Source organism: Lampetra fluviatilis, chromosome 25 (assembly GCF_964198595.1).
Source record: "Lampetra fluviatilis chromosome 25, kcLamFluv1.1, whole genome shotgun sequence".
Taxonomy (NCBI): domain Eukaryota; kingdom Metazoa; phylum Chordata; class Hyperoartia; order Petromyzontiformes; family Petromyzontidae; genus Lampetra; species Lampetra fluviatilis.
In genome coordinates, this window is record NC_136299.1 from 11483091 (window position 1) to 11495234 (window position 12144).

The 12144-nt window shown below is 48.6% G+C and overlaps 1 protein-coding gene across 2 annotated transcripts in view; it reads left to right on the forward strand.

Annotated features, from left to right (window-relative positions):
• Positions 1-11219, forward strand: part of LOC144941811 (neuronal PAS domain-containing protein 3-like) — a 200359-nt gene extending 189140 nt beyond the window's left edge. For both annotated transcript variants that reach the window (XM_078868276.1, XM_078868277.1), the window contains exons 8-11: positions 3307-3413; positions 4004-4151; positions 6192-6295; positions 7138-11219. In XM_078868276.1, coding sequence (XP_078724402.1) covers positions 3307-3413; positions 4004-4151; positions 6192-6295; positions 7138-8711 — 1933 coding nt within the window. In that variant the 3' untranslated portion in view covers positions 8712-11219. The remainder of the gene's footprint in view (positions 1-3306; positions 3414-4003; positions 4152-6191; positions 6296-7137) is intronic.
• The last annotated feature ends 925 nt before the right edge of the window (positions 11220-12144 follow it).

Below are 12144 nucleotides of genomic sequence, written 5' to 3' on the forward strand. Positions count from 1 at the left end.
GGTTAGCGCACTGGGCCATGAACCCTGCCATCTGAGTTTGATTCCTGGACCTTGCTATCATCAGTGGCCAGTGGCATCTGAACCTGTCCTGATTTAAAAACAACCTCATGACTGATTACATTGTGTGGAGGCCTTCATCCAGCAGTGGACTGACAGGGTTTTAAATTGTTGTAAATGTCAGTCAAACTCGTCACAGTGCATTACTACATACACTCCAGCCAGATATCTTCACGTATATATTTTGATACAATTATGGCTATATTTACATATGTACATAAAATGAAAAATATCAGAGTAATCACTACTGATGAAACTGGTGTTTCAACTTTGAACGTTAACCTTTTTATCGAGGAACAAATTTGTCAGTCATTCAAGTTGTGTATTTTTAAACGACCTCTTGAGTGATTGTCTTATTCCCAACCTGATGGAATGTGGAATCAGGCCACTAAGAAAGCCCTCTTAGACCAACAGCGTTCCCACGGGAACGATAGGGACCCACATTTCATCAACAGCACTCCGCTGTGGGTTGGCTCTTTATTTCTCTGCTCGTTCCTCTTACATTTTTCGATTTTAAACGATTAAGCCCAATAAATAAGCACTCTATTAATGACTCTTGTGGGAGCTTTCGCGAATGCAATGAAGGAAACGGAACATTGGGGCTTAAAATACAGTCCATTTTGTGTGGCGCGCCGTTGCTGAAAATGTCACGGTATAATAATAATAGGGGGCCTGAACTCGCTAACCCTGATATCAGAGGCAATCACAATTGCAGGAGACCACCTGCTCGTTCATCTGTAGCAATAGATTGACATCTTTTCTTTAACTTATTTATTTTGTTCGTGAATTATTTGCACTAAAAGTATTTTTTGGCAATTTTTTTTGCTAGTTGTTACCCACATGTTTTCTTTCCAAATTTTGCAAAAATATGTCATTCCCGTCCCCCGTCCCGTCCCCCAAACCCTCAGACCCCCCACCGATTGTATCCCGATTGTGCTGCGGCCGTCACGTCATGACATGAAGAATCAATTCACATTCTCCCGCAGAGTAATTCTACCCTTGGTGTGTTAGCGGACGGCCCCCGGAAAGCGGATATCATATAGCTACCTCGGAAATCTATTCAAATACACCTGTTTGTCTACACAGCACAGGGCAGAGCCTCCTGTCCCACTCTGCATGAAGGAGGCAATGTTTTAATTCCCAGAGCTGGAATTTAACCAAATGAAGTACAGTACCAAATTTAATGTGATGGGGTTTTTTGTTTGTTCTTGCGGTTATTGGTTGACGGGGCTGGAGTCGATCAACACAATGCACTGGAGAACCCGGTTGATATCACAGGCAGCTGCCTATATTGGAACACGGTGGTGCCAGATCAGTGCCCTGACCTCTGAACCACCCGGCCACCTCCAATTTCCACCTTTTATTTATATTGATTTTTAACCGGTGAAACCTTCACCACCACTGGTGAAGGTTTGTAACCTTCTTCTTGGTTCTTTCGGTGAAGTCACGTTGAAGGGAAATAATAAAATAATAAAAATAGAACATAAAATACAATTCTCACGACGTTTCGGCCACAACACAAGCAGCCATTGTCAGGTGAAGAACAGCCACAACTCAAGCAGCCATCCTCACCTGAGGACGGCTGCTTGCGTTGTGGCCGAAACGTCGTGAGAATTTTATTTTATTATGTTTTATTTTTATTATTTTATTATTTCCCTTCTACGTGACTTTACCGAAAGAACCAAGAAGATGAATCCCTGCAGTCACGAAAGCTTTAAATCGAAGTTTGTAACCTTGTCCAGCAAGTTGTCCTCATTGTGCTTATTATATAATTTAAAAAAATAAGATTATGAGATGAATCACACAACAGCATACTGTTCTGAATCATTCCTGTAGAAAAGAGTTTTGACGGAATAGAAAATGTGTCCAGAGCTCACTTGAAAATATCCCAGATTTAGCTCTGTGATATCCGCTTCTGTGGGCCGTTCTCGAACACAAGCATTTGCACCACTGTGCGAGAGATCCTCATGGATACTTCTGCTCATGACATGATGCCATTTGTACAATATGGTTAAAAATGGTGAAGAATTAAACGTTTTAAAATGGTCAAATGTGACCAGAGTGGTGATTTGCTTTCTGGAAAAAAATACCAGGTCCAAGTTTCCCTCTATATAAAAAAAATGAAAGACTAAAAATGTCTGACTACCATTACAGAAAATTGAGTGTTTTTTGTTTAATGACACAGAACAGTGAGATCTGGGGGATAAGGGATAGGTTGAGGCCAAAGTCAGTAACTTCCCTGATGAATTATTTGAGAAGGTCATTCTGAAATCTCTTCTCCCCTCTCCTGCACATGTATGTACATGTGTGGGTTGTGTGTGTGTCGCGGTTAGCGCACTGCGCTACGAACCCGGCGAACCCGAGTTCGATTCCCGCTCATGGCCAACACCAGTGACGATTATCTGAACCGGTCCTTGGCCTCCGCTAGGGCGACTCAGCCTCAAATAAGTACCTTCTGTGGTGTGTGAACATCGCTACTGGGGAGACAAAGGCTGTCGGGCGAGATGATGGCCACCCACCCCCTCGTGTGCCGTGCCGGCCTTCATAGGTGCTTGCTATCATCACTTGCCCCAACAGTCTATTAAGGCAATACGGGGATCTTTGTCTTTATCTGTATGATATGGTCCCATCAGTGAGCTTTCCGGCAGGTAAGGTTGCTTTAGCTGGGCTATGCAGCTGGTATGCCGAGCCACAACTCGCCCTCGCGGCTTCTGTTTGGCTGGATATTGGGCGCTACAGAAGGTTAAACGGGCATGACACGGGCTACGGAAGAGATTTGCTGATGTCGTATGGGAAATTTGGACCTGAGTGGACTTGCACGTATGTATGTTGAAATTATTTAGCACCGTACGTAGCCAACCGTACTAATCGGAGGTGCGGAATGATTGGTGACAGCGGTGACAAGATCGGCCTCTGTGGAGGAGGCAGTGAAGGATGCTACTGTGCCGTTGGAGGTAGTCGCCCTCCAGCAACAATGGAGAGGGGAGGAGCGACGCTCACAACAGCGAGCGAAGAGCTGGGCAGGCTAAAACTCAAAATTAAATGATTGTTAATTTGAGTGGACAGGTGGCACATCTGCCAGTTATCTCAGTTTGCCCACAACAGCTGGGACTATCCCACTGCCTCGTGCCAGCAAGCCGCCGACACTTCACCGTGGCCACAAAGTGCACCTAGCCTGGAACAAGCACTGGGGTTGACGTCACCGGCACTTAGTGGCGAATGTCGACTGCTGTGGCTGTGCGTGAGCAGGATAAGCGACTACATGGACCACACAGCGAGCGACATCGTGGGCAAGAGCTGCTACCACCTGATCCACACGGAGGATGTGGCGGCGCTGCGGCTCAGCCACTTGGATCGTGAGTGTCCCCATTTCACTTTGGAGACGCGAGGTTGGGGCCGGTAGCCGCCGTGGAGCTCGGGCCCCCCCCTCCCTAGCGCACGCACTCCCAACCCCAGTAGCACAAAGAAAGCGGCGGTTTGTGGAATCCGTGCAGGTCATCCCCCCACCCTCCCTCCCGAGAAAAATTGCAGCTGCGAGACCTTATTTGTGCCACATTTATGCCCAGGGTTGTCGGATGATCACCATTCAATCTGTCCATCGTTTCAATCTGCTCATTGCAGCTTAGAGGCCACTTAGCGGCTGACGCTGAATCCTGCTTTTACTTACGCAAGTTGATTCGGGGATTGTGGCGTCTGCTTAATTGTGGCGATGCTTTAAAGCCCCTTGCGTTTGTCACGGCTTTGTTATTGTAAGGGAAAAAATCTGTGCTCCTCGCAATCAATAACCCTGCTCTCTCTGTCCACCCACCGGCCCAGGCAGCCATCTCCTACCCTCACTCCATCACCGCACAGCCACTTTTCATAATGGCTAACGGATACACTTGACTTAATGGTCCGCTCTTAATGTTATTCGCTTGGCCCGTCGTGTTTTTTGGCCGCCGTGCAGTGATAAACAAGGGACAGTGCATCACCAACTACTACCGATGGCTGCAGAAGTGCGGTGGCTACATCTGGGTGCAGTCCACCGCGACCATCACCATCAACACCAAGAACGCGGACGAGAAGACGGTCGTGTCAGTGAATTACGTGCTCAGGTCCGAACCCTCTCGCACTCTCGCACCCTCGCTGCCGACGACGGGCAAGTCGCCCACACGAGGCCTGGCTGTTGTCATCGCCGGGTTTACTCTCCGTCACCCCGATATGCCGGCGTGGTAGCTAATTGGCACGTTTTGCTCCACGTGACAAACCTTACGGACTGGCTGCGTCGGGCGGCGGCGGGTTAACGACACGCTTGAATTAACGCGACCTAACCCAAACACCTTCTTTGTGAGTCATGTTGGGCGCGAAAGCCTGCGTGTTAAATTCGTTCACTAACGACGGTCAACAAATTGCAATCTTTCCTCGTCACATGGGTGCACGGATACATTAGAAACTAAAACTCCATAAATATATTTGACCAGGTGAGGCCCACTGAGCTGTATAGCTCTTATTCATAGGCGACCTGCCCACAAATGATAGCTCAACGTAGTGGCTTATCGTGCGGACGTTTATAGCAGCCAAATACTGCACATGCATAATTCTAAATGTGGAGCGAAAAACCAGAGGCCCCTATTTTCCACGCGACCACGGGAAGAACATGCAAACTCAAAATATACGGCAGGCGTCAGATTCGGGATCGAACCCACGACCTCCTGCGTACCGGGCGAGGGAGTTAACATCTCGCCACCGCTGTGTGCAATGTGACCTCCGGGTGAGAGGTTTCTTTAGAAATGTAATTTTTTATTATTCACACTGCAAGTGAAAATGACAAAAAGTATTTGCGCCAATAACGCTGCCACCCCCCGCAGGAGGGTGAATTGTTTAATGATAGTTGGCGTGTTGAGCAATAGCCCTGAACACATTGTCTGAAACATTGTTTAATTAATCATTTTTCCTCTTTTAGGCAATGTTCTTCGTGAATGTGTTGTCATTTTGTTGCTGTTGTTATTCGTGCACGTCCACCGCCACCACCTCCAAAGCAGTATTGCAAAGAAATATATCTAAATCGATACACGTAAGGTGAACTGTGAAATATAACCTGGGCATTGTGCAAAGTGGCACAGGTGTCACGGTTTTTATTCACAATGTTGCTGTGCAGGCGCATTTGGATTCCATACAAATCTGAAATGTAACTGCATTGTAAATGGATCGTTACACACCGTTTTTGCAATACCTGAAGTTGAACATTGAAAATATATTTTTTTTTTAAAGCCTTTATCGGCAAAATGTGCTTTTCAGGGTATCTGAATATGGGTTAAAATGCCATCATTGGGATCATGATACTCGCTATTCACCATGGTTAAAATATTTTCGAGAGACATTTCCAGGTCGTGTGCATCGCACATAGGAGACATTACTAAGATGCACAAATGCATGTTCCCATTGCACCAGATTGCAGCGTTTAGTCTAGCAATGGAGGCTTTCTCAAAAACACACAATTACGCAAAACCCCTGTCAGTTATCTTGACTCGGATTTTGCGAGTCAAGATGACTGCGTCTATTAAGAGGCCAAAGCGCCTGAGGATCAATGCAATACACTCGTTGTTGTAATGTCAATTTCGCAGTGATGCATTGGTACCTTAATGCTCGATGAACCTGGTAACCTGAGTTTGATTCCTGGCCAGTCCTGCACACCTCCCCCCCCTCGCCTCCCCACACTTTTACCAACCCACAATGACCAGAACGGTGAAATATAGTCAAGCAACCTCTTCGAACAACACTGTCTTCATCCATCCCACTGAAGCTATGCACCTTATTAGGAAGCCACTGGAGCCATGCACTTTGAAATCTCTTTTGAAAACTCATTTCTTTGCTTTTCGTGTTTCATTTGCCGCCCTTCCCCCGCACCTCCGATTAGCACGGCTTGTCCATGTACGGTGCAAAAGAATCTCTACCCAGCAGTGAATTGACAAAGGGGGCTGTGAATGATGATTATGATCATTCTTAAATGTCAGATGTGGTGTGCCCTTTAGTGGGCAAATTGGCAATGGAAGGTGAAATCAACACGGTTAAATGTGTGGTGCTCGCGTGGCTGATGTGCAGTCTGCTCTGCGTTGACCCGCGGTGTGTTTGCCGGGCGTTCTTCTCTCAATCAGCAACCTGGAGATGAAAGGGTGCATTTTGGATCTTCAGCAGATGCCCAGCCTTGCTGAACAGACCACGGAAATATCAACCTCTGACTCAGAGACAGAGGCAAAAGGCAAGTAGAGAAAGCATCTTTTTTTATTAAATCGATATATCGACAGAGTGTGCTTTGTATTTAGTTCCTTTCTCAGTATAATCTTTTACCCAAAGGTTAATAATGATTTCTATAAACTGCTTCACTTAGGGATAAGCCGTAGGGTATAGATAGCGGAGCGAGCGACCAATGATTAGTGAGCACGCCTGGTCATGAAGGTTTTATAAAGTCCACACAGCATCCTGGAATAAAGGATATGCATGGTCTGTTGGGGAGTGGTGGCGCAGCGGTTTGACGCACTGCACTGTTATGAACCTAGCAGTCGGAGTTAGACTCCCAGGACGCGGCTACTGACATCGGTGGTGAGCAATATCTGAACCGATCTTGGGCACCACCCACCCCGCCTCCTTTACTTCACCAACCCGCATCAACCAGTGTGGTGAAACATGGTCGAACAACCACCATGGCTGCCATGGCACATGGAGGAAATCAAACAATGGCGGATTGACAAAGGGCCGTACATTGTTATGGTCTTATCTGTAACATTCGGTTTTAGAACTTTGCCTTATCACAAGTGCCTATGTGCTATCGCGTGCGGTCACAATAGCGATGACAACCGTGAATGACTTTGTACGAACCAAAGGCCCACAATGTTGAAGCGATATTATCAATAGTGATGAGTAACACGTGTTAAAAAGTATATTTTGTGTTACTCGTTTGATATTTTAAAAACAAATTCTTCATTTTCCTACGCTGCCCTCTGTGACACTGGCGTACGCTTGAGATCACGGACGCAGTTCGCCGCTGCGCTTTGTTTTTAAAACCAAACGAAATAAATTTTGTCGTACGTTGTCACGTTGCAGAAGAAAACAACGAGCCGTTGAGATGCGTGGATGGCCGCCTCGGGATCATCGAAAACAGCGTCATCATGGAGCCCATTCGGAAAGCCACGACGATATCACGGACGGACCCAGGCCATACCCACTCGATACAGCAACAGCAGCAGCTACCTGCCCGCATTTGCCAAAGCTCACGCGAAGACAATATGAAAAACGACAGCAGCTCGGACAACCTTGATGATGACGATGATGAAGATGACGACGACAACGATGACGACGACGACGATGAAGACTCGGACGCCCAGTCTGACAGCTCCGATCTGTACGAGGGGCCAAAGGTCACGGAGCAACCCAGAAGGACTGTCCTGTCCCGAGGCGTCAAAACCCAGCGGCAACGGAGGCTGAGAAATTCCGATCGGCACACGGAGGCAAAGGCTACGGAGGGCCAATCGATGTCATCGGACAGCGACCGGGACTCGATTGATGGCTGCGACAGGCTGGAGGTGTCAAAGAGCAGGATGCAAACCTCCAGCCGACTCAGGAAACGACGGAAGCGATCCCTGAGGGACAGGAGCATCGTGGGCCCTAGGAAGTGGACGCTGGATGTCTCGCGGGCGGATAAAGTCGAGTCGCCGCTGCCCGCCGCCGTGCACTTGGTGACGCCGTCGCTGGACTTCGAAAGGCTGCCGAAGTTCAGGCTGGAGGTGTCCCCGCGCTCGGCCGACGGGATCGCCCCATCCTGGGCGTGCCTGCCCAACCGCGAGATCCTCCGCGGCGACTCCGACTTCAGCATGGTGGCCGAGCAGCTCAACTCGTCGAGCGTCCACTCGAGCCAGACTGCGCACATCCTCAACGAGGACATCCCCGAGAGCGTGCTCGCATCGCCCGAAACCGACGAGGTCGCCGACGAGAAAGAGGAAGGGGGGCAGCAGCGGCCGCAATCGGTCAACAACGCCTCTCCCGGCTCCCCGTCGGCGACCGGCAGCACCACGGCGTCCCGGCACCGGCAGCCGTCGCCCCCTCTGCCCCTCTCGCCGCCCGTGGCGAGCGTCGCCTCCCTGCTGTACACGGCGGGCGAGCTGGAGCTGCTGCAGAGGCTCCAGCAGCAGGCCGGACTCGTGCTGCCGCTGGCCGCGGCCGCCGCCGCCGCGTCGGCCTCCGCGCAGCCGCGCGTCTACACGACGGGCACGATCCGCTACGCGCCGGGCGGCGACGCGCCGGCGGCGGGAGTCGGCGGCGCGGCGCCGGCTCCCGGCTCCGACGCCGGCGCGGCCGCCGGGCCGCACGCCCTGCGGCCGGCGCCGCCGTTCAACCTCATCGAGCTGAACAGCGCCGCGCTCCGGCTCGACCCCAAGGCGTCGGCCGACGTCATTTACCAGCACGTGCAGAGGATGGGCGCCGCGGCGGCCGCGGCGGCCGCGGCCGCGGCGCAAGCGGGAGGGGTGCTGTCGGCCGACCAGCTGCCGCTCGGAGCGGCTACGACGGCGGCCGCTGCGGGCGGAGTCATCACCACGGCGGAGGGCCTCTTCTCCGGCCTAGCGTTCCCAGTTTACACCATCAGCCTGCAGCCGGCGCAGGCCGAGCGCAAAGACGAATGATGATGCGGTGCGAGCGTGGATGGTGGTGTCCGTGCGGCGGGCGTGCGTGCACGTGTGTGTGTGTGTATGTGTGTAAAAGGCAAAGATCGGTGATATCAGAAGCTGTCCGGGACCTCCCGTTACGTTCGACTCGGCCTTTAATGAGTAGCCGGCGCATTGTGTAAAACGTCGGCGCTAGGGAGACAAAGGTGGCCGTGCGTGGTCCTGGCCACACCCGCCCCCTTGCACACCGTGCTGGCACTTTCCCCGACTGTGTAAAAGGCCGCACAGGGGATCTTTGTCTTTGTGCGCCTGTGCCTGCGTGTGTGCACACGCGTGTGTATTAGCGTACGTCTGCTTAGGCGTGTGCGCGTGTCTGCATGTGTGCATATGTATTCTGTTCGTCTGCGTGCATGCGTTGCGTCCGTGCGCGATGCAGGCGGGCGCGCGCCGCTGTCTCTGCGGAGAGACGCGCTGCGCCACGCGGTTCACAGACGGCCTGCGGGGATGCACGTGGCACGCACGCTTCAGTTTTACCGGTGCCGAATGCTTTTATTTTTTTAAACATGTTTATGCATTCAACCGTTCCGTCCATATCACGCCGTATGTACGTGTGCCAACGCTTCACGAGGGACCACGAGGATGGCTAGCATGAGCCAGCAATTACGAAAACGTGCCAAAATGTTTTGTTTTCTAGCTTTGTCTTTTTTTTAATATTGGAAACAGCGAGTGCGGTGCAATGGGAGACACCCCCCCCCCGCCCGTAGCCAAAGTGAGTGCTACTTATCGCGTGACGAACGACCGAAGCGTGAGGACAACATCAGCGGCCCCCTGAATCTGGCTCGTGTCACCATATAGCCCCGCAAATAATAATTGCTACAAGCTAAGATATTATGTGTCCGGCTAAATTCATTGTGGCGAGGTGTGTCGCGGTTAGCGGCCACATTCATCTACCGCGACGGTTTCTTTTTGGCGAGATTTCCTTGCGAATAACAATTGAACTTAAACTTATACGCGTGCATTACATTCGAAATATATATTTATTTTTAAAGGTGCTATTACCATTGTGGGTCTAGTGCCATGTAAAGTATTGGTAAAAAAAAACAGCACTTTGATAAATAACAAAAAACGTGTAATTAATATATAATGAAAAAATAGGGTGCTTGAAAGTGTTCTAATTTATTGGGGGAAACAAAAACACAACCGCCAGAAATTTCCAGTCACTCGAAGGAATTATTTGCAGGATATGGTGAGTGTGCCAAGATAGTGTGCATTATACCCTGCTACTTTAAGCTTGCTCAAAGGAATATATTTATTTGCTGAATTGTTTTTGAGTAACGAAACACACAAGTGCACAACTGCACTTTTTTTCTCAAATCAAGCTGTTAGAGTTAGTATAAACGGGTGTTTGCTTGAAAGTATTTTTCGTTTCGCTATCTCAGTTCGTCCGTTGACTTAAAATAATTTTGTACTGGCGAGAATGAGTTTTGACAGAGGGGAAAACTGACTAACCATCGTTGAAGTGCATGTTACACATTTTTTTTATCAAATGGAAAACGTCAGCATGCATTCAAGGATAGTAACGCAAAAAAAAACTATTCAACTTGACTGACAATGTTGGTTGCTACAAAGCTGCAAAAAAAAAAGGAAAAAAAAACTAAAAATATCAAACTGTGAAACTTGTCTTACGAGAAATGTAAGCAAGGATTTGTGAAAATGTACAAATATTGCTGTTGGTCCATTTGCTATATTGCCTGTCAAAAGAAAAAACTGTCGCAACTTGTGATTTGATGAGCTCCAGTGCTGTTGCGTATGCTTCATTCAATCGGGGACCTCAATGAGATTGAGAGATTCTCTCACATTTTTGTCTTATTTGTTCTCTTGGTATAAATATCTGTCACGTGTGCCATGAATATCAGTTAAACTGAGGCCATCTAATGCAAATGTGCGCAGTACAGTGGATCAAATTATATTTTTTAGGATTGTAGATTTTCGTCTTTTCGTTTCTTGCTTGAGTTTTTTTTTAAGTAGTTATTTCGGGCGGGGGGAGGGGGGATTTTTTTGTAAAGAAAATTTATTGTGTAATTGTAACTTTCTAAAGCGCGTTACAAGCTGTTACAAAAAAAATCAGGATATATCGTTAAGGCCTCTGTGTTCCTACACCAGACGGTACGTCTGACGACGTATATCCACTTGATTCAAGTGCCAGAAATCTTAGAGTTGCATGATATTTTTTTGATCTATGACATTATTAAATATCTCACGATGTTCTCAACAGTCTTTTTCTACGGTTTGGTTCGAACTTCAAACGCATCGTTCGTTTCTTGGGTTCACACACACGAGCGAGAAGACCCGCACGTGCCGGTCGATGTCATCGCACTTACACCTACATTCACAACGACTGCTTTTTACCATTTGTGGTGGATCCTGTTGACCGTGGTTGGGCCCATCGTTGACCGACGAAACTTGTCTGTCTCTCTCTTTTCTTTTCTGAAGAAAATTACTAAAAAGGAAGTAAATTGAAGTTGAAATAAATTTGTCTCCCTCGATTATTTCCGATGCATTCAATTCATATTGCTGAATCAACAGCCTTAGGGGTATGTTCTTTTAGTGACTGGGATCACAAAAAAACAAAACACACGCAACACACATTGTTTGGTATTTGAGCAACACTTTTAAATGTGAAAAGGAAATCACAAAATCTCACACCAAGTTGGGTGACGATCACCCAGAATGTCCCGGTGGTGTCATCAGATCTCAGAAGCTAAGCAGCCTTGGGCCTGGATAGCACTTGGATGGGTGACCAGCATGCGTCAACGACAGGTGGAGCAGGCGTTGCGGGTCGAAGAGGGTCGTGCGGGAAAATCTAAAATCTGTTCTGCACTCGACCCCCCCCGGGCACCCCCGCAACCTTCACCAAGTGGCGCAGAGCAGTGCGGTGAAGTATGGCCAAATGTCCCTCGTGGCTCGAAAATTATGGCGGATGGCCTCATCGTCCAGCATGGGGTTCGACAATACGGGCTGTGCACGTGCCGGATTGATATTGAATTGCGAATGTCTTCACTTCATGCCCCCGTTCATTTTAACCGAATAATCGCTCATGGCAATGAAGTGCATTTTTTTTTTGTGGGGGAGGTTACAATGCCACGTTTGTAACAAACGAAACACAAATTGTAACTGTGAACACGACATTTCATGAACATTTGTGCTTGGTATCATCATATCTGAGAATTACATTATACTCGCTTATACATAATTACGTCTGAATTATTAACACGACCTTGGATGCGTTCCAGGTGTACTGCAGAGCTCACTTTGTTCATCATTCTCTTTTGTCAGTGTGGTGTCCAATGGAATTTGCAGATGAGGTGTATTTTTTTTTTACTTTGTCAGTGCTTCTGACCAAATACCCCCTGTAATGCACCCGATCTAAGCAGATCTCGGAAACTAAGCA